At 38.8% G+C, this 23586-nt stretch overlaps 2 protein-coding genes across 2 annotated transcripts in view; one reads left to right on the forward strand and one right to left on the reverse strand.

The window, feature by feature from the left end:
- The window catches only part of SREK1IP1 (SREK1 interacting protein 1), a 40228-nt gene extending 19871 nt beyond the window's left edge, over positions 1–20357 (reverse strand). The window contains exons 1-2 of the mRNA XM_021701739.1: positions 20190–20357; positions 11301–11348 (exon numbers count right to left, since the gene is read on the reverse strand). Of these exons, the coding sequence (XP_021557414.1) occupies positions 11301–11348; positions 20190–20202 (61 nt within the window). The 5' untranslated portion in view covers positions 20203–20357. The remainder of the gene's footprint in view (positions 1–11300; positions 11349–20189) is intronic.
- The window catches only part of CWC27 (CWC27 spliceosome associated cyclophilin), a 200045-nt gene continuing 196309 nt past the window's right edge, over positions 19851–23586 (forward strand). Inside the window, exons 1-2 of the mRNA XM_021702127.2 lie at positions 19851–19871; positions 20807–20874. Of these exons, the coding sequence (XP_021557802.1) occupies positions 20833–20874 (42 nt within the window). The 5' untranslated portion in view covers positions 19851–19871; positions 20807–20832. The remainder of the gene's footprint in view (positions 19872–20806; positions 20875–23586) is intronic.

The raw sequence follows: 23586 nt of genomic DNA on the forward strand, positions 1-23586 counted from the left end.
CAGCAGAGGGAGAGGGAGAAGCAGGCTCTCCTCTGAGCAGGGAGCCCGACGTGGGGCTTGATCCCAGGACCCTGGGACCATGACCTGAGCAGAAAGCAGATGGTTAACCAAGTGAGCCACCCAGGCGCCCCAAGTCTTACCTCTTTGAATTTCTGCTTTCCTTTGATTGTTGTCCTCTAATTCCTTATTTCTTCCTAGAACACTACTGTAACTAAAGTATGTACTGTACATTTTATACAAGTTCCTTAATTGTTTGCAAGAGGATCCAGTCTGCCATACTGCTGGAAACAAGTTTCCTCTGTTGTGATTTCTTTCCAAATGAATCATTCAGAAGTATTCTTTTCAGTTTCCAAACATGGACTTTTCAAATTATGCTTTTGTTGATTTATAAATTTATTACACTGCTACCAGAAAGTAGCTCTGTATTAGATACCTCTGTATGAGATCAGTTATTTGCTATTTGCTGAGATTTCTTTTGTGGACTATCATCTAGTAAATTTATGAAATGATTTGGTATGTAATAGAATACATATCACACTGTTGGATGGAGTGCTATGTCTATTTTGTTGTTAAAATCTTCTCCACCGTATTTTTGTCTAATAACTTCTGATAGTGTAATTTCTAAGTACCTCTATCATCAAAGTTTTGCCAATTTCTCCTTGTAATACAGTTTTTTACTAAAAATAATTGGAGTTTATATTAGTAAGCACAATCAAGATCATTATCATTTTACCTTTTTCATTGTTCTTGAACCTCTATTCTTAATACTGCTCTTGCTTCAAAAGTCTGATATTGAAATTACTCTACTATGCTCTTTTGGTTGTTATTAGTTTAATCATATGAAGTTGCCATTTTTGTAAGAAAAACCACTGAATATCAACAATATTTAACCTATCTCCTCTTTGCTCCCCAGTCCCTTTATTTTGAAAATTTTTATGCAGTCTTTAGTTTTCTCTATTGTTTTATTAATAATGACATATAGCTGCACTTAAGTTTCTTTATCTAATTTGATACCAGACCAACTTTTTCCACATTTTTATTTAAATTCCAGTTAGTTAACATGCATTGTAATATTAGTTTCAGGTTTAGAAGTTAGTGATTCATATTTAACACCAGGTAGTCATCACAAGTGCCCGCTTTAATCCCTATCACCTATTAAACCCATCCCCCGCCCACTTCCCTCATCAACCTTCAGTTTGTTCTCTATCGTTAAGAGTCTGTTTCTTGGTTTGTTGCTCTCTTTTTATGTTTCCCATGTTCATTTGTTTTGCTTCTTAAATTCCACATATGAGTGAAATCATACGCAGACCAATCTTTTTTTTTTTTTTTTTTAAAGTAAGCTCTTCTACCCAACGTGGGGCTTGAACTCATGACCCTGAGATCAAGAGTTGCACACTTTACCCCTGAGCAGGCCAGGTGACCAAATACCAGATCCAATTTCAATGTTAATTTCTTAACCTGGAAAAATAGTTCCTGCCTCGCTGGAGGCAGTGTAAATTCACTCCTCATACTTACACATGGCATAAGCTTGGGTAAACAATTCTTGATTATTCCTTTTCTTCTAATTATTATCTTGTAGGAACTCATACAGTACAGTTTCTTGCCACTTTCCCTAGATAGTGAATGGGATTTTTCTAATCCCTGTTTCACAACCTTTTGAACACTAGGGCTTTATGCAAGAGTCCCCACTCCAGCCAAGCTGCCATCGCACACCGGTCTAAGGCTTCACTCCCTAGTCCATAAAAGTCTACCCAGTAGGCTTCTGGACCTCACTGTTTTCAGCTATCATTCCCTATTCTGGCTTTGAGCACCTTTTCATTTCCAGCACTGGGGATTTCCCTTTCATTCATTTGAGCTGGGTTATTTTTGTTGCTGTTACTCTGTTTTTCTCAGCATTTCTGTGTACAAAGCACAAGGGAGGACTTTATATCTTGGTTCAGTTTGCCATTTTGATCAGAACTCCTGATGATACACTTTTCCCTTTACTTAAGCTAGCTTTGCACCCAAACACTTCATATTACAATGAATATTTAAAGTAAATAAAATACTGAAATAACCACCACACTGGCAGCAAGCTCCATCTCACACGCATTTTAGCTTTACTTCAATGAAACTGACCCTAAACTAATCCTAAGATAAATTACTCATGAAGCTACAAATAGTTTCCTATTTTTTTTCTACTGGGGAAATTAGTGAAGAAACTTAGGAAATAATTGTATTCCAAATTACAGTTCTTATGACTTCTTTTCTATATAGACTCTAAGCAGACAATGAGCAGAAAATTCTTAGGTGACCAGAAACAAATTCTGGCCACAGATACACAGAGACATTTCAAATTACAACCTTTTAGTAGCTGATTACTAAAAAATGACAGGTCTTTTTCAGAAATGGTAAAGCCAATTCCCAAATTCAAGGTGCCTGACTAGCCAAAACAATCTTGAGAGAGAATAAAAGTGGAAGACTCACACTTCCTGATTTCAAAAATTTCCACAAAGTTATAGTAATCAAAACAGGATGGTACTGTCACAAGAATAGACATATAGGCCAATAGAACAGAATTAAGAACCCAGAAATAAACCCATTATATATGGCCAACTGATTTTTGACAAGAGCGTCAAGTCTACTCACTGGGGAAAGAACAGTCTCTTCAACAGATGGTGCAGAAACAACTTGATTTCCACATGCAAAACAATGAGGTTGAATATCTTATTCATATCATATGGAAACATTGACTCAAACTGGATCAAAGACTTAACAATATAAGAGTTAAGACCATAAAACTCTTAGGAGACAGCAAAGGGTAAGTCTTCATGACCTTGAATTTGGCAAAGGATTCTTAAGATATAAAAAACCAATAGCACCAGGGTCGCCTAGGTGGTGCAGTTGGTTAAGCATCTGATTCTTGGTTTCAGCTCAAGTGGTGATCTCAGGGCTGTGGGATCAAGCCCCATGTTGGGCTCTGCACCTAGCTCAGAGTCTGCTTGAGATTCTCTCTCCCTCTCCCCTGCCCCTCCTGCTCATTCTCTCTCTCTCTCAAATAATAAATAAATAAATCTAAAAAAAAATACCAACAGCACCAGCAAAAGAAAAAATTGACGAACTGGACTTCATCAAAATTTAAAACCTTTTTGCAAAGAAATTACTATGAAAGTGAAAAGCTAACCTACAGAATGGGATAAAATATTTGCAAATCATATATCTGATAGGGTTTAACATCCAGTATATATACAAGTGGTATAACTCAAGAACAAAAAAACCAACTCAGTTAAAAAATGGGCGGAAGACTTGAATAGACATTAATCCAAAGTAGATATACAAATGGCCAATAGGACTATAAAAAGGTGCTGAACATCATTAGTCATTAGGGAAATTCAAATCAAAACCACATTAAGATATCACTTCCTATCTATGAGGATGGCTACACTTGTAAAAAAAAAAAAAAGGAAAAGAAGAATAAATGTTGGCAAGAATGTAGAGAAATTGGAATTCTTGTACATTTCTAGTGGGAATGTAAAATTTCTGGTGGAAAACAGTTTAGCATCTCCTCAAAAAGCTGAACGCAGATGACCCAGCATTCCACTCCCAGGCATACACGCAAAAGAACTGAAAAGAGGGATTCAAGCAGATACTTGTGCATCGATTTTCACTGCTCCATTAGTCACAATAACCAAAAAGTGCAAACAACCCAAGTGTCTACCAACAAATGAATGAATAATACAATGTGGTATATCAGCCACAAAAAAAAAAAAAAATTAAAAAAGCTACAACATGGATGAGCTCTGAAATGTTATACTAAGGGAAATAAGCCAGACACAAAGTACAAATACTGTATGATTACACTTACATGATATATCCAGAATGGCCAAATTTATAGAACAGAAAGTGTATTAGAGGCTGGAGCCTAGGGGAAGGGAGGGCTGGAGAGATAGAGGTTATAGCATTTCTGTTTAGGGTGATGAAAAGTGTCAGAATAGATAGTGGAGACAGTTGTACAACACTGTGGATGTAATTAATGCCCCTGAATTGTATACTTAAAAATGCTTAAAATGGCAAATTTTATGTTATATTTACAAATGGTGGGGAAAAGACCATGGCATAGTGTCAAGTCCTACAGATTACCAGATTACAATTTCCAGTTTTCCCACTTAATAATAAAGTAATCCTCCTGAGCCTATTTTCTGATTTATAACGGTAACAATAGTCAATAATAATTATTGAGGAATTCCTATGGCAAACCATTGATCTCAACACTTGCATTAACTAATTTAATCTTTACAACTCTGTGGAATTAGGGGCTCTAATTATCTCATTTTATAGACAGGAAACTGAAGCAGAGTGGTTAAGCAACTTCCCTGATGTCACACAGCTAGTAAGTGCCAGCTGAGGTTTGCACCTAGGCAATCACTCTGGTGCCTCTTTGTTTTGTTTTGTTTTTTGAATGTTCACAAAAATGGAGACCACAAAACTTACTTCATAGGGTTGTTTTAAGAATGAACGCAATTAATTGTATCTTTAAAATGCTTAGTACAGACTCTAGCACCAAGTAGGTATTTAATACATGGTGTCAGGTTATGACCATTTATTGTACCAATAAAAGGAAATGTATATTCTCCCCTGTCCGCATTCAAGGAGTGGCTAGATGGGCAACTCGAAGTGCCAAGTAACAGTTTCATTTAGACTGTGCTGATAAAGATCTGTCAATGAATGAAAAGAACTCCTGTTTTATAATTAGGGTGCTCATGTATTTATTTCTTGGCTATGGCGTATACAGACCATGTGAACAAGGACTAAGTAAACCAGGTTTTGGCTTTACCTAAGGTCCTCAGTTCTGAGAGCATAAAGGCTACATTACAAACTTTTCAATTATTAAACACAATTAATTCCACCAAGCTTCACATCCCTATCATTGTGATTCCTACCCAAAAATGTAGGCTTCTGTATTCATTTATCTTCCCTGAAGTCTTATCTTCATATTGTTTCTGGTCCCCTGGCCTAACAGATAATCACCCCTTTCTCTCCCAATCTTTTTTTTTTTTTTTTTTTTAAAGATTTTATTTATTTATTTGAGAGAGAGAGAATGAGAGACAGAGAGCATGAGAGGGAGGAGAGTCAGAGGGAGAAGCAGACTCCCCGCCGAGCAGGGAGCCCGATGCGGGACTCGATCCTGGGACTCCAGGATCATGACCTGAGCCGAAGGCAGTTGCTTAACCGACTGAGCCACCCAGGCGCCCCTCTCCCAATCTTTTTATGACAGCTTCTGAAACATGCAATCTTTAATGGACAAATTATGCTACCTGTTTGCAGTTTGCTCCCTCTACCACTTGTTTAAAGGATATTTGGCTCTTCCCTGGGAACACTTTTCTACAGCTTACCTCTGTATTATTAGTATCCTCCAGGCTTCTTTTTTTTGTTTGTTTGGTTTTTTTTTAAGATTTTATTTATTTACTTGAGAGAGGGAGAAAGAGAGAGAGAGAGCAAGCACAAGTGGGATGAGGGGCAGGGAGAGAAGCAGGCTCTCTGCTGAGCAGGAAGCCCTATGCGGGGCTTGATCCCAGGACTCTGGGATCATGACCTGAGTTGAAGGCAGATGCTTAACCAACTGAGCCACCCAGGAGCCCCTCCCCCAGGCTTCTTAATACTGTTTCCCAATATAGCAGTCCTCTACTCTCTCATGCAGTCCTGTTACTGTATAATAGCCTAGCCACTGAAGTCTTTGGAATCAGGCTCACACTCGAGTTCTTCACCTTAAGCCCTTCCACAAGCCTCGATGGGACAGTCTAGAGTGTTGTATGGCTTTTCTCAGTTCTTTGATATTCTAGATGCCATAGCCACACCATGCTCCTTGTCATCACCTGAAGTGTTCCATCTCAGAAATTTTAAACTCTAATATCATACTATGACTCTAAGCTTTTATCCTTCTACCTTTCTCACTCCCTTACACCCATGCATCGATCTGTTTTGGAATTTTATTAAGACCTTAACTCATTCAATCCCTTCATCTTCTCCTAGTCTATCAAATTTCTCATTCCTGACTCTCTGAATACTTTTTTATAAGCCTCTCTGACTCATTCATATTCTTATTCTTCTATCATACCTCACTGTAAAACAAATACTCTGGCTCAAAGCTAACCTTTGGATTGTGCCTATCCCTGAGCAGCCAAGCAATGCTTGAGCACAATCACACATTCATGAATGCTAGCACAGACACAAAGCATTTCATTTTTTTTTGTCTGTCCTATTTTTCTCAGTGACTTTTCCAAACTTATGCCTGACTTAAATTATTGTTCAACCAATTTCCCGTCCCACTCAATGCCCCCTTTCCAAACAGCCAACTCTGCCTCCTAAGTTTACCAGACAGCATCCCCTTCTACTTTCTGTCTCCATACCTGAAAATATCTGTACTTATTCTCACCTAGCTTCCTCCAAAGTTAAGAAATATCCTTGTTATAACTCTTAGATGAAATTGCTTAATCTTCTCCTGTCTCCAGTATCTGAAACATCTCCTATATCCCCTCAGTCTATATAAACACATTATATGTTAAATATAAAACCCTCCGTTTATCCCAAATTCCCTTCCAGGAATTACAGTTGACCCTTGAACACAGGGGTTAGGAGCACTGAACTCCAGGCAGTCAAAAATCCACACATAATTTCTGGCTCCCTTAAAACTGAACTACTGTATTTTATGTGATAGAAAAGTAAGATAAAAGTCACCACATGATGAAAAACAAAGCAAAGGTGGAGGAAAGTTCCAGAGAAGGCTGTAACACCAGGGCTCTTGCCTGCTCCTGGCACTCTCCATCCTACTACCTGTGGGAAACTCAGTTCACTGAGGTCTTGAACTGGGAGGTGCAAGAAACAGGCTCTTGGGGAAGGATTCTTGCTGAAGTAACCAAGGACCACATAATAACCCACCTACCCCCAACCCCCCAACCAAGGAATGCAGGAGGACACCAAGGGCAGGACAGCACCAGACAGAAGCCTGGGCCTCAGTAGGGTGGGGCGCTGTCCAAGGTGCTGAACATTTTCTGAAGAGGGTAGCTAATATTACACGGGAACTGGCAGCTTACCCCTTGACAGCATTTTCCATGAACAGAAACTACATTAGAACCACATAAAGGGGATCAAGTGGCACAAGTGACCTAGAGAGAAGGGTAAGGGTACTTTGACTTCCCTGGTTATCTACCTTCCCTGGACTCCACGTGGAATGAGGTTTTCCACATTCCCAGAAGAGGAGCAAGAAATGGGTATTAGACTAGGATCTACCATGGCTAAGTGCAGGTGGGGAGGGGGAGATATGTGGTGGTTCCTGTTCTACTGCTGTACTGTATTAAAAAAAAAAAAGACTTAAAACTAAACCTGTGCAGTTCAAACCTATGTTGTTCAAGGGTTAATTGTATTGAATATGTTCCTGTTATGACCTGAATCTTTGTGTCCCCTCCAAAATTAATATGCTGAAATTCTAACCCCCAAAGAGGATGGTATTAGTTGATGGGACCTTTGGGAGGTGATCAGGTTCTGAGGGTGGTACCCTCATGAATGGGATTACTGCCTTATAAAAAAAGACTCCAGAGAGATCTCTAGTCCTTTCCACCATGTGAGTATAAAATGAAAAATCTATGACCTGGAAAACTTGCTGGCACCCTGAGCTTGGACTTACAGCCTCTGATGAGCAATAATAATTTCTGTTTATAAGCTACTGGGCTTATGGTATTTTGTTATAGTAGTCCATAAGGACTAAGACAGTTCCTTACTTTTCTCATGCAAATTTCCTGAAATGGGAGACTATATAGGCTCTCCACTTTTTTATCCCTCCCCATACAGGCCTGAACCTGCATAGTTTGCTTCATGACCTATTTGTTATTGTTATATGTAAGTTTGCTTATATAAAATCATGTAAGTCCAAAAACATGAACGTGGGGCAAAAAAGAGTGGTTGTTTCTATAAAACAAAGTTGTACTTTTAGAAACACCTGATTTAAATGAATTATTTTTAAAAGCAGTTTTCAAATTAGGTACTGGAACAAGACTGTACAAGATAGAGAAAAAAAATCTAAAACAATGAGAAGAAGTACCTATTTTTCAAAGGGGGTGCCACTGTCATTTTGAGGCAGGCAATTCTTCACTGTCCAATATTGCCCTACACATCACAGGATGTTTATAATCACTACATCCTACATACTAAATGTCCTACTGTTGCCCTCAACCCGATATGGACAAATTAAAAAAAAAAAAAGGCCACAGATTTCTAGGGGGCCAGTATTACCACTAATGAGAACAAATGATAAAACGATTTTGCACTCAGATTTATTATTTTCACTGCTTGCTTATCTTTGAAAAAACAAACTATAAAATGTAGGAAATGCATTTCAGATATTTGCACTTAAAAGTCTATGAGAAACAATAATGAGCAGACCCACAGGCAAAGAAAAGGTCATGAATGTCTATCAATAGATTAGCATTTTAAGTTAAATAAAACATTAAAGGTATTTAGGTATGTTTTTATTTCCTGCTGCTACAATCAAATGCTCAACCACTGAGTATACTATACTGAACTTTTTAAAGGTCTATTTTCTGAGAACTATCATAATTATTTGAGAAATTTATTCCATGGAAAAAGGCTTAGTGTTCTTGTAGCTTTTAAATATTCAGAAGTTGCCAACTCCAAAAAAATTCAAAAACTTATCATAGAAATAACAATTTTTCTTATTTTGTTGAGGAAATTGCCATGAAAAAGTGACATCCCTGTTATTTAGTAACACATTCATCCTTAACTTGAAACTTTTAAAAATAATATAAACACTATTGAAACATACTGACAATAAAATCTTTTTCAATCAAGTATTAAAATTTTTAAAATAGTACAACCTAAACCATTAGCTTCACAACACTAGAGAGACAATACTCTTTTGTAACTGAATGATGAATATGCACATTTTTAGGCATTAAAAACATTTCAAAGAGTTTTGTGGACTTTTCTCTTACATCTACTATCAATACAAAAATTCCGGCCTGCAAATAACAGGTAATTTTTAAAATGTAGTTTCTATCAGAAAGACATGTAAATTCAAAAGACCTTCATTTTTAAAAGGTATAAGATGTAAGTTTAACCCAGAAGGGAAGTATTACTGAATAGAAGTTATTTAATAACTTAATCACTAAAATAATAGATTAAAATAATAAAGCAGAAGGAACTAAACTTAGAAAGACTGCCAAACCTATTTGCTTACTTGGCTTCTCTAAAAAAAATTCTAATTACTACAGATACTTCCATCATTGTTTAAAATAAAATAGCAGTAAGGAGACTAGATCAACAAATACTCTATTTCCAAAAAATTATTTTTATTATTTTTCTACAAGTCTTTTTTTTTAAAGATTTTTATTTATTTATTTGACAGAGATAGAGAGGGAGAGAATAAGCAGAGGGAGCGGCAGGCAGGGGGAGAGGGAAAAGCAGACTCCCTGCTGAGCAAGAAGCCTGATGCTGGGCTTGATTCCAGGACCCTGGGGTCATGACCCAAGTGGAAGGCAGATGCTTAACCGACTGAGCCACCCAGGCACCCCTATTTTCTTACAAGTCTTAAGTTAAAAATTAAAAAGAAGTCCAAGTAGATAAACTGGTATTTATAGACAGATTGGAAAATCCATTCCAGATTCTGAAGTAAATAAAACAGCATATAGAGAGAGAGAGCATGAGTGAGCAGGTTCTTAAGTCCTAAATCAAGAAACAAAACATGGAAATTAGCAAAGATTTAAAGAAAGGAAACAAAGCAGAAATAAATATAAACAAGTTTAAAACACAGAAAAGATTTCACTGCAGCCATTTCTTGCATGAAAGTATATTCTTCAGGAGTTTTAAGTGAAGGCTATGTATGCTTATTTCTCACTTTTGCTAACTGAGCAAGATTCCCTTGTGCCACATTTCAGCCTTTGCTTGGAGGAATGTGACTTGGTACTCTCAGCATGCTTTCATTATGAGCCCTTTTAATGAAGATTTATGATAAGAGTGCTCTCTTATCACATGTTCTTGCAAGGACATCCTTTTTTTTACATCACATTTATCTTTTTCTTTTTTTTTTTTAAAGATTTTATTTATTTATTTGAGAGAGAGAGAATGAGAGAGGGAGAGAGAGCATGAGGGGGGGAGGGTCAGAGGGAGAAGCAGACTCCTTGCTGAGCAAGGAGCCCGATGCGGGACTCGATCCCGGGACTCCAGGATCATGACCTGAGCCAAAGGCAGTCGCTTAACCAACTGAGCCACCCAGGCGCCCCATCACATTTATCTTTTTAAAAATAACTTTTCTGGGGGTGCCTGGGTGGCTCAGTCAGTTAAGTGTCTGCCTTCGGCTTGGGTCATGATCCCAGGGGGCTGGGATTGAGCCCCACATTGGGCTCACTGCTTGGCGGGAAGCCTGCTTCTCCCTCTCCCATTCCCCCTCCTTGTGTTCCTGCTCTCGTGCTCTCTCTCTGTCAAATAAAAGAGCACTATATGGTGACTGATGGTAGTACTTGTGAGCATAGCCTGAAGTATAAACTTAACAAATCATTATGTTGCACATCTAAAGCTCATGTAACATTGTGCATCAAATGTAACTATACTTCTATGTAAATTAATTAATTTTATATGGAGCATTAACCATAATCCAGGCTCATGTGCATGGTCTCCAATTTATAAAACAACAAATGATACTGTTCTCGCTGTTATCAACTTCAGGAATTGTTACATTTAACTAAAGAAATGATATTTGTTTGTGGTACATAATTACAAATTTAAGCTACATAATTGCACATGTTAAAGTTTATTTTTTTATTCCACTTCATTGATCATAATAGAGATTAATGACTGTTTACATCAACTTTTGCCTGTGAGCAGAAATTCTAGGACTAATTTCATCCTTAAAAGGACTAAACTCAGTCAACAGGAAAACCCTTCATAAATAATTTTCATTGCTTTCCCCTCTTCATCCAGTATCTAGAAAGACAAGGAGTAAAAGATTAAGCATATGTGTCCTTTTTTTTTTTTTTTGGAATATACTTTCTCCAGTCTCCTAAATCTACTCCACTTGTACTTGACATCTTTGCTAGTCACTAGATATATAGCCACCTGTCACTGAGTCTACAGCCGGGAAGAAAGGAACCATTCAGAACTGACAGCAATTTCTGAATCATCTGCAAACCCGGGCTAAATAACAGGGTTACAGAACTATGCTGAAATCAGGGCAGTAAAATCAGGATGCCAGATCACACTGCCCAAAGAGGCAATGATTCACTCTTTGAAATATTATTTTTTAATGTACTTACGATAGCCACATTTTTTACAGCCGGCTCGGACACTATCCTTGTTGCAACCTGAAATAAAATTGGATGACATTTTAGGAGACATATAAAAAGAAGAAACATAAGAATTTCATCACATGAAAAAGCTAAGAAACCTCTTATTGTAGGATTTCTTTCTTTAAAAAAAAATCATTCCTGGGGCACCTGGGTGGCTCAGTCATTGGGCGTCTGCCTTTGGCTCAGGTCATGATTCCAGGATCCTGGGATCGAGCCCTGCATCAGGCTCCCTGCTCTGTGGGAAGCCTGCTTCTCCCTCTCCCACTCCCCCTGCTTGTGTTCCCTCTCTGGCTGTCTTTCTGTCAAATAAATAAAATCTTTTAAAAATTAATTAATTAATTAATTAATTAAAAAAAATCATTCCTGACCCAAATTAGTAACACTATCCATTGAATTGTTATGAATGCTAGAAATCACTGAAAAAGCCAATTTACTCAAATTATTTTCTTTGACAATATTTCAAGAATTTTGGAATATATTTTTCTTTAACAGAAATGCAGTGTTATAGTCAAGAACTTAAACATTCCAGGAATTCTAGAACACTGAGGAAGAAATTGCAGAGTATTTTAGCTTGTCCCTCAAATGTAAATAATTAGCTATATACATATATGCATACACATATGCACTATATATACTAGTTATTATATATACATATATGTGAACATTAGAGATAACAAATGTTTTTCTGCTCTCCCTTGGAAGAAAAACAAACTGACTTTTTTTTTTTAAAGATTTTATTTATTTATTTGAGAGAGAGAATGAGATAGAGAGAGCATGAGAGGGGGGAGGGTCAGAGGGAAAAGCAGGCTCCCCGCTGAGCAGGGAGCCCGATGCGGGACTCGATCCAGGGACTCCAGGATAATGACCTGAGCCGAAGGCAGTCGCTTAACCAACTGAGCCACCCAGGAGGCCCAAACTGACTTTTTAAAAGGAATTGGTGAAAATCCAGAAAAATACTTTAACTGCTAGCTATTCTAAGAAACATCTGAATTCAGCAATCAGATTCTCTGACAAGAGAAAACAAACTGCTAGTCACATATTCAGTCTGATCGACGTTTAGAAATATTTATAGTATCTCTGTATCATTAGTGCTACATGCATGCAATGCTGGAAGACAGTAACAGATGAAATAAATTAAAATTGATTTTGTAATAAAAATATACATAAAATTTATCACCTTAACAATTTTTAAGTGTGGAATTCAGTGGCATGAAGTACATTCACAAGGTTGTACAACCATCACCACTATTTCCAAAATCTTTCATCATCCCAAACACTAACTATACCCATTAAACAATAACTGCCCAGTCCCCCTTCCCTCGAGCCCATGGTACTCTCCATCCTACTTTCTGCCTCTATAAATTTACCTGTTCTAGGAATCTCATATAAGTGGAATCATACACTTTCGTGTCTGAATTATTTTACTTGGCATAATGTTTTCAAGATCACCCAAACTGTAGCACATATCAGAAGATCATTCCTTTTTATGGCTGCATAACACATATAGTTGAAACTAATTTTCACCTCCAATAAGGGCTTCCAGCAACCAGAAGGTCAGGAAAGAATTGTTCTATTACCTTAATGCAAGGCATCTAACTTCTAAATTCTTCATATGGAGATATAACCCAAACTCACTAATAAATTAAAGTACATAGAACGCAAATATAAAAGTGTTAATTTAAACTATCTCTTCACTGTTATGAAGTCAAAACACTAGTCATTTTTCCCTAATCCCAAATTTACTTTAAAATACACATTACTGAGTTATTCTAGTAAAAAATACAGTCAGGTGTGCTATAACGCTTGTTTTAAAAACATAAATTTGTTCCAATACAATTGATGTAAGAGAGAACGATTTGAACATAATGTGACTTTTGTCCATGAAAAACACTAGGTGAATGCAGAAAGTGGTATCCATTTGCTCTGAGGTTCATAGGAATATACAAAACACACGCAAGGACACAACCCAAAATATTTCTAGTGACCTCAGTTCAGCATGTGTGCTGTGAGCAGTGCCCACCCACATAAGGTGTCATAACTCTGATCTGATTTCACATCATCCTCTTCCCCCACCATTACTTTGGAACAATTCACAAACTGCAATTCTTACGAAGTCTGCTTCCACAGCAAACTCCAGGTCTTTTACAAGGTATAGTACCCTATTTACTATATTATTTATGTGCCTTTTAACCAATTAACATGTGCAAAACTGCTACTGTTACTAGGTTTCTATCATTTTTTATGTATCACTGATGAAGTTTTTGACTATTGTACCCCAATCTCATTTTTTCTCATAAACCTTGTGGTTTGTATTGCATAGAGTAGGAATGCGTATGCTGCACTGTAGCAGAATTGTGGTATAACACTGGATTAATAATAAAATCTGAGGCTCTTTCATTATGAAATAATTGCCTGTTGGAAAAAAAGCTCAGAGAATCCAGGTCAGTGTTAAGTCTGTTTCCATAGAAACCACAGACGCTGAATGAGACAGAACAAAACTATTCTAAATGCACCATTACCATTCCTACAATAAACTAAAAATGTTGTAATGGACAGATCTGAAATGATCTCATCTCAGCACTTATGAGAAATTAACTTATTTATGACGAACTGTATCTCATATTTTTAGAATGAACGAAATATTAACTTTTTCCAAGTAGGTCATCTTCTTTAACAAAGTTGTAACTTTTACATGATAGGGCAATAAGACAAGAACTAAATAAATAACTCCGTATTAACTATGTCCTCACTAGTTTTTGGTTGACTTAAAATTTCAAGCTTCATTTGTCCTAATTTTCATGACTGCTGGGCCAAATGAATGCTTCTACCTAGGACGTTGAATCTGATGCCTCTGATACAATAAATCTGAGACAAGTGACACTATGAAGTGGGGACATTTCATTCATTCTCCTGTCAAGATGCAGTTTCTAGTGGCAGTGATGCCACAGAGAGTGGCACTCCTAACCAGGTCTGGGGCTATGCACCATCTTGGCTATGGATGCCCTTAGTCTCGTCTGTTTTCCAAGCCTTGTTATCTAGCCTTTGCTTACATTCTGTGAGCATCCTGAGATCTTTCATTTTCTTCTTCAATTAACTAGTCAGTTTCTGTTGTTTGGGACAAGAACTCTGGTACCCAAGATCCATGTCAAACTGAATAGCAAGGCCATACTGAGAGGCCCTTATTACTTCAATTAGAAGTTATCCATTTCCCCATCTGAGGTTCTCATGTTGTTCTTTGTTCCATTCCTCTTTAAAGTTTGCTAACGCTGTTCAGAGTAATAGAGCCTGCATCCCTCCAAATATTCCTTTGTAATCATGACCTACAGTCCTAAAACCATTGAATAAAAACTTATAAAATTGCCTACATAAAAAAATGGCAAAGACCAGCTAAAACAAACTCAAAAGACACATGAAAGTGTAGGAACCAATATTTGCAACTCATAGCACCAATAAAGGGCAATTATGCCTACCATATAAAACCCAGAAAATCATTATGAAAAAAACCAACAAACAACAGGAAAAAAAAATCAGCAAAGGAGCTAAACAGAAAGCTCACAGAAACAGAAACAAGTTTGAAACATGGAGATGCTCATCCTTACTCATAATAAGTGAAATGTACATTAAAATCTACACTGAGATTACATTTTCCCTTATCAGAATAGCAAAGAAAGGGTTGAAAAGAGTATGGGGCAGACACACTCCCCATACAGTGCTGAATAGTAGTGTAGATCAATATCACCCCTATGGAAAGCAAACTGACAAAACCTATCAAAACTATAAATGTACATAGTACTTTGACCTGGCACTTCCCCATTTGGGAATGAATCTTCTCAATTTGCTTGCACAAATGCATAGTGACTTATATTGACTTATATACAAAGTTATTCACTACAGCATCATTTATAATAGTAAAAGAGTGGAAATAATTTAGACATAAATTATGGTTAGTCTTTACTTAATGATATCTGATGATCTCTAAGATATAAAGAAAAAAAGCAAGGTATAGAACAGTGCTTATGGTATGTTACCATTTGTATGAAAGATTAGATGTAAATAAAATACAAATTATATGTAGATTTTATTTATAGATAGATGGAGAGATACAAAAAAGATCTCTAAGAATATAAATTAGTTAGCTGAAAAAAGAACCTCCAGGGGTAGAAAGGGTGAGAGACATGTCACTACATACCTTTTGGTAGCTTTAAAATCTGAAGCATGTGAATGAATTCCCTTCTCAAAAACCAAACTAAAAACCTCCCTCAAACAACCCAACATAAAGAAGAGTTGCTGCTGTGCAAGATTCTTTAACAAAGGCAGTAACTGCACTTGTAAATTCTTCAGAGAAGCTACGTTACAGATTTATAATAAAATTTTATTAACTGATGGTTTTAGGAATAAATTGCAGAGGTCTTTAACTCTTTACTTGTTAAATATTAGCAAGGGCTTACTCTGGACCTAGAACTCTGTTAAATAACTTGAGTGTCAGGGAAGGGCTCAGGTAAATGGCTGCCTTTTACCTCCCAGGAACTTAAAGGAGTAGAAAAAGCTAGTTTCTCTAGCTTCCAAAACATGCCATTCAATTCTGTATACAATGCACTGCTTAGCATGGTGTAGCCTTGCTATATGTCCTCAACAAATGCTTGTTACTTTGAGGTTAGAGACTTAAGAAAATGCTCCCGCACTTGGGAATCAGTAACGTATGCAGCTCCCAGTTACTAGCTGTGAAACTAGTCTGCAGTGTCACTGGCCCATCTGAGGAAGGACAGGCACTGGAATAATAGTTATAAAAGAAGGATAATTTTTAAAAAAGGACAATTGAAATAAAACAATGGTTATTTAGGCAAGGGAAGGGGGAAATGACAAAGGCGTAAGGGACCTTCCTACGGTGATGGAAATATTTAAAATCCTGATCTGGGTGATGGAGAAATATGAAATTCACAGATAGGGGCCCAAGAACTAACTCCTTACCACCCACTCCCCCCTTCCCCAGGAATGACAGGATCAGATATATAGTTAAGGAAAATTATTTCAGCAGCAATGTGCAGCATAGACTAGAGAGAAAAGAAAATATGTACTGTTTAGGAGTGAAAAGCAATGGGATGCATTGTGATTTAGAATTCTTCTATTACTAAGATGTTATAGTAATGTGTTTTAAAAATTCAACTCACTTTCATATGCCAGATGTAATGTTAATTTGGGTACAGAAAATTCCCTATCTTGGCTATATAGATTTTATTGAATGAGAGAAAAAGAGTTTTTGTGCCAGCAACATCAGTAACATACACTGCCACTGGGCGTCAGGTGGACTCTTCATGGGGAACGGTGAATCATCAACATGAATGTCAGAACTAATGTCAACAACTGTGAATGGGCAAAGTAGTTTCTAAAAGAAAGCCAACTTCACTGAAACCTGTATTTAAATCTCATTTTTATTTTTAAAGATTTTATTTATTTTGAGAGACAGAGAGGAGAAGAGAGCGAGCACAAACAGGGGGGAGCAACAGAGGGAGAGGGAAAAGCAGACTCCCCGCTGAGCAGGGAACCCAATGTGGGGCTCCATCCCAGGACCCTGGGATCACGACCTGTCCCGAAGGCAGATGCTTAACCGTCTGAGCCACCCAGGCGCCCCTTAAACGTCATTTTTAAAATAACAACTAAGAGTCTACGATTTCCCTAAGAAAGTACACATTTCATCGTGTTGCCTACATAATGGTGTATGCTTACACATAATGCTGTGGAAAAACAGCTGAAGTAGGCAACCATAAAACAGAAGAGGCTGATTTTTCACTTGTGGAAAGCATCCTCGTCACTTTATAGTCTTATCTCATAATAATCACTAGCAAGACCACCCGAGAAATGCCATGCTGAATCCATGTGAGCATTATACCTAAAAATAAAAGAGCGTAACTTAATACTTGGCCTTCTCAATAATTATCTCAAAAGGTTTCTGATGGAGCCCTATTTTTCTTTAATCCACTACCTGGATCGATCACGCAAGAAATTATCTCAACATTTTCTGTATCTCTATTTCCTAATGGTACTTGCATTGTACTCTTACAGTGCTGTCATGTCTATTATCTCAATTTTTGCTGGGTTTAAACAGTCTATCCATGTCTTGCCATCTAGCTTAATGGCACAATTTAAGATTATTACACTTTGTGGAGTATTATTTTGAATCGGAAGAAAGTTAGCACAGCTATAACACTTGTCTAAGTTTAAGGCAATTCCAATGAGGACTTTTAAAAAATCACTTTTTTTTCTTCTTTCTTAAGCACCCCATTTTTATTACTATACTTAAGTTTCATGAGAACACAAGATGTGATGTTGTGTCTCCCAGAGTGTCTATACCATGTAGGTGCTCAAAACGCTTGCTCAAGTAATAAAACCAACAGTGACAGCAACTCAACTCTAGAGGTAGTGGTGCAAAACAAGGATCATCAGGGCTGATGTGAAGGCTCAGGACGCCTAGGCAATCTACTATGCAGACTGCCCTTCCTCTGCTAGCTCTTTACAGGTTGTTAAGCTCCAGGCTGCAGCCACAGACCCTTCCTTCACACTCTACACACTCCACCTGAGCACAGGCAGCCACTACCATGGTCTTAACTCCTATTACATCTGCGGATGACTCAAATTGTGGTCTTTGACTCTGGCTTCTTTCCTAAGCTACAAATCTTCTCTTACTACCTATTAGATATTTCCATTCATATGTCTGACTATACCTCAACACAAACCCCAAACTGAAATTCTCATCATCCCCCTGAAACCTGCTCCTTCTCAGGTATTGCCTATACTAGTAAATGGCCCCACCCAATCCGGTAACAGTGAAACCCCACTTCCTGTCTTACCCACCTACACTGGATCAGTCACTGATTCCTAGTGAGTCTACCATCAAAAACGTATCTCCAATCCATGTACTTCTCTCCTTTCCTGATACCATACCTGAAGCATCATAACTTACCAGAATTTACTCCTAATTGGTGACCTTGTCTCCAAACTAGCTCCCTTCCAATCTACTGTACAGCCAGAATGATCTTTCCAAAATATGAATCTCTTAAAACTCTTAAATGGCTTCCTATAGTCCTTGGGAAAATATCCAAACTGTCATGGCTTACGAGGTCCTTTAAGAGGTGGAAACTACCTTGTAAATTATACTATAACATGGCAAGATGAATAAGTGCATGGGGCCTAGAAGAGCCCCACTGACCTGTCACTTACTAGCTATCCCTTAATTAGCAAGCGACTTGATTTGTTTATCCCTCAGTATCCTCATATAAAACTGAAGTATTAATACTTATCTTACAGTGCGGACTGACGTTAAATGAGATAAAATACAATGCTTGACACACTGTGACACATCTGATACATAGTAAATGCTACTTACACATCTGATACATTAGTAAATATTAGCTACTGTTATTAACTCCCTAGTTAATTTCTCACTTCTCTCCCATTTGTATTCTGAGTTCCATTTATAGGGAGAATCTTTTACTTCTTTTATTTCCTCTTCTCATACATTTCCTCTTTCTTTACATATCCAGTCCCTCAGGCTGCAACTTCTTCTTTCACCACTCCAACCCTCCTGGAATTCTTCAAGATTCACCCTAAATGCCACATCCTCTAGGAAGTCCATCTTCCTAGCCCCTCTAGTCTTCCGTGAGGTGCCCTTACTATGTGCTCCTGAAGGCTTCAAATTTTCCCTGCCATACATGTCTGACTTTCTGGTCCTTCCTCTCCATTGCTAAATTCTAAGTTCTGTGTGAAGAGCAACTGTCTTGTTCACCGCTGTATTCGCACTGCCTAGCACATTGCCTAGCACGTGGTAGGCACTTTCAATAAAGACTGTTCTGTGTATGAATGAGTGTATCTTTCCTCTCTCTTAATTCCACCTCCTCCCAAAACTGCAGTGGTTAGAAAAGCGCAATATCCCTATAACAGTGATCCGTAAAATATAGTTCAGAAAAGGCTGCCACGGTACAAACATGGTTAAACAATACTGGGAAGGGTAGGTTAAAACAAAGTTAGGGCTTCTGAACCATAGCACTTCTTAGTCTTTCATATACTAAACAGCACAGTGAATCTCCAAGCTGTGGGTTTGGGGGTGGGTCACAGGGATATAATTCTCAAAATAACTCCTATAACCAGGGTTCTTCAGAAGACATGGCAGCAAACCTGGTTTAAGCAGATGCCCTCCCCGACTAGAACTTCCAAGTAAGCTGGCAGTTGTGGACCAGAAATCTCTGAAGCACTTATTTCGTAGGGTTCACTGTTTTTAGGTCGGTACCCACTGGACACAGAACCCGAGAGCTGGAAGAAACCACAGACATAAAGGAGCAAATCTTCCTTTATAGATGCACAAAAAGAGGCCCAGAGGGGGAAAGCGACCGGTCCACCGCCACACAGGAACTCCGTACAATAGGAAGAGAGAGTAGAAGCCCAGACGTCAATTTCGTCCCTGCGACTTCCACGACAAACAATGCCTCTGGCTACTTGGGTCCGTCAAGTGTTGCCACCTGAATTTTATTTTCAAGCCATACCGAAGTGAAGTCCGTTTTTCTCGGCTCCTCGCCCCCTGGCCTACAGTCCCCGGCCCTCCTCCCCAACGACACACTTTCCCTGTAATCCATCCAGCGCCGCGGGAGCTCGACTGGGGTGGGGGAGACAGTTTCTGTCGTTCGTTCTTCCCTTCAGAGATTATTTTTGGAGTGTAAACTTTTTCATGTAGACCAAAGGAACCTGTTAATTTTCACGCCCCCGCCTCAATCCCCATGGGCGCTACTCCCGAGCCCAGCGCACCCCAACCTACCCTACCAGCTCCCTTCCTCGCCTAGACCTACGGGCCCTGGCGTCGCTCTTCACCTGGGACTGCCATGGCGCTGGTAAGAGGGGTCGCAGGAGCCGTAGGCTTTCGAGAGGACGCCGGCCTCCCGCCTGCAGCGAGGACAAGCAGCGAGGACAACAAACAGCGAGGGCGGCCTCTTCCTCCCACCAGCGCCGCGGGAGCTCGGTGACAGTCCAGGAAGGCCTCCGGCGATAGCGGAACCAAGTCGCGTTGATTCAGTTTCCGGGGGAGTCATATTACAGAACACACATGGTCCAAACCATTGCTGCATGTTTCGGGGGGGAGGGAGGTGAGTGAGACCTGCACATACGTGTACTGAAGTAAACAACACCAGGATTTATAGATTGCATTTAAAAATTGTAACACAAATTAAGTTAATCTGTGGGTTCTTAATAATATTTTCTCCTTCCCTGGAGGTCATCGGAATCCCCCTTCTCAGGATTAGCGGTGCTCTGGTCCAGGAGCGTCATGGCGGCGTCCGTGAGAAACTAGTTTGGTGGAGAGAGAGTGCTTGTTGTTGCAGTCTCGGCGACATTGACAAACTGGAGCTTTCTGCGACCACCCGATTGAAGGAAGCGTGCACTGATAGGTGGACAGCTTTAGTGATTGGCCCTCCGTTCTCATTCCCAATTAGAAGCAGAGTCCTGACCACTGACCAGCATGAGCAACATCTACATCCAGGAGCCCCCCACCAACGGGAAGGTGAGAGCCTCATCTAGGGTACCTGGGCTCCTCGAAGTGATACCTCACCGACTAAGGGAGTTCTGGGGTCTTAGGGTTGGAAAAGATCACAAGAAGTCATGTCCCTTACTCTTGCTCTTAACAGGATTGCGTCGAAAACCGTCTATTGACACCTCTCAGCAAATACTTTGAAAAAGTCCTCAAATGCTGATTTCTCCGTCTACCGTCTGGTCCTATTTCTTGCTTCAGCCTAACTCATGCAGGCGTTTTTTAGGGTCTTAGATAGAAACCTAAGTACATTTTAAATTTCGACTTTTTTTTTTCCTTTTTGCTCAACTTGGAAATTACTCTTTCTCCATTCGTTCAACAATCATTTATTGAACGCCTGGTAAGCACCAGGCACTGTACTAGGTGCTGGGGCTACAAGGATGGATGGATAAGGTCTAGTTGTTGCCCTGGAAGAACTTACGATTTTGTTGGGGAGGCAGGCAGGTAAAGAAAAACCTTGTGATATGTCTGGTAGGCATGCTTAAGGAGAGGAGGAGTCTAGTGCTATGGTACTACAAAAAAGTGAGCAACTGGAAAGGAGAGAAAAGCTTCATGGATGAGGTCTCTTTTGAGCTGGTCTTAAAACATGAGATGATTGTCAGAGAAAGTAGAGAATGGGAAATGTTCCCACATTAGAATGGGAGAATGATTCCCTGATTGATTTAATGGTCAAGGTATGTCAATTCCCATCGAAGATTTTTCTGTGCAGTATGAGGCAGAGGAGTCAGTAAGTATATAGTATCACCTGAATTCTTAAACTGAGAGCTAGTCTATATCACGTATGAAAGATGATGAACCAGCATAATGGAGAAAATAGTGGGGCTGAAACTACGTAGTTGAATTAGGATAAACTAAATTTACATCAGATACAATTCTGTTGCAGATACAAATTTGTTGCATATGTTGTATCATAATTTATGCAATTTTTTGTTGGTCGACATTTTATAATATAATGAAGGCAATTTGAAAATAAAACCAATAATGCTATAATTGATATCCCCAGCAAAAATTTCACTGGGTATTTTGAGCTGAGCAATTCTTTTAATTCGTTGTTTGACCTTCTCCTTACTCCTCACCCCTACCTCACATCATTGTAAAAACTCAGAATACCCTCTTCATATTTCCAAATGTTTTTTAAGGGTGATGTCACCCCCCAGTTAATAAACACTGGTAGAGAATGGGTACATTGCCCATCCTTCTAGGCTGGGCCTTCACACTTACCGTTCCTTTCTCTAGTATACTGTTTGGCCTGCTCAAATGTCTCCTTAGCAGAGAGGACTTTTCTTTTCTTTTCTTTTTTAAATTTTTTTTATTAACATATAATGTATTATTTGTTTCAGAGGTACCGGTCTGTGATTCATCAGTCTTAACACAATTCATAGCACTCACCATAGTACCTACCCTCCCCAGTGTCCATCACCCAGCCACCGCATCCCTCCCACCCCCCTCCACTCCAACAACCTTCAATTTGTTTCCTGAGATTAAGAGTCTCTTATGGTTTGTCTCCCTCTCCGGTTTCATCTTGTTTCATTTTTCCCCTCCCTTCCCCTATGATCCTCTGTCTTGTTTCTCAAATTTCTCATATCAGTGAGATTATATGATACTTGTCTTTCTCTGATTGACTTATTTCGCTTAGCATAATACCCTCTAGTTCCATCCACGTCATTGCAAATGGCAAGATTTCATTTTTTTGATGGCTGCATAATATTCCATTGTGTGTGTGTGTGTGTGTATGTGTGTGTGTGTGTACACACCACATCTTCTTTATCCATTCATCTGTTGATGGACATCTAGGCTTTTTCCATAGTTTGGCTATTGTGGACATTGCTGCTATAAACATTGGGGTGCATGTGCCCCTTCAGATCACTACATTTGTATTTTTGGGGTAAATACCCAGTAGGGCAATGGCTGGGTCGAAGGGTAGCTCTATTTTCAACTTTTTGAGGAACCTCCACAGTTTTCCAGGGTGGCTGCACCAACTTGCATTCCCACCAACAGTGTAGGAGGGTTCCCCTTTCAGAGAGGACTTTTCTGTTTACTCTGGAAAATAGCAAACCCCATTCATGTCCTGCCTCCCAACATTCTCTGCCCCTCTCCCTTTACCGCTTCAGTTTTTTCTAACTACTTACTAGTTACTGTTTATTGTGTCCTATTCCTTCCCTTCTCCCCATAGAATGCAAGCACTATGATGGCAGGGACCGGCATCTAGAATGATGCTTGACCTGTGGTTGGAAGAGTTCAGATATGTACTGATTGAATGAATAAATGGATAAATTAATACTGTATTTCTCTTAAAGCATTAAGCATCAGTGAGTTTGAAGTTAATACTGCTTCTGGTCAAGGGAAGATTGAGTTGCTTTACTCTGGAGGAAGATTTGACGTCATAAAGAGGAAAAGCTCTAACATAGATACATGCCTGAACAGGAGATCTTTTATTCAACAAATGTTTATTGAGCAACTAGCACATGCCAACTTATATGCTAGGTTTTAAGGATACAAGGGAAAGAAAAACCAGCATTGTCCCTATTATCATGGAGTCAGTGGAATGAAATATACATTCACCAAATAGTCACGCAAATAAGTACAAGTTAACTGTGATAAACACCGTCCTTATGAAACAGAATTGGGCTTACAGAGAATATCAGGCCTAGTCAAAGTTTTCCTTCAAAAACAACTGGGGATTTT

Source organism: Neomonachus schauinslandi, chromosome 7, assembly GCF_002201575.2.
Source record: "Neomonachus schauinslandi chromosome 7, ASM220157v2, whole genome shotgun sequence".
NCBI classification, from domain to species: domain Eukaryota; kingdom Metazoa; phylum Chordata; class Mammalia; order Carnivora; family Phocidae; genus Neomonachus; species Neomonachus schauinslandi.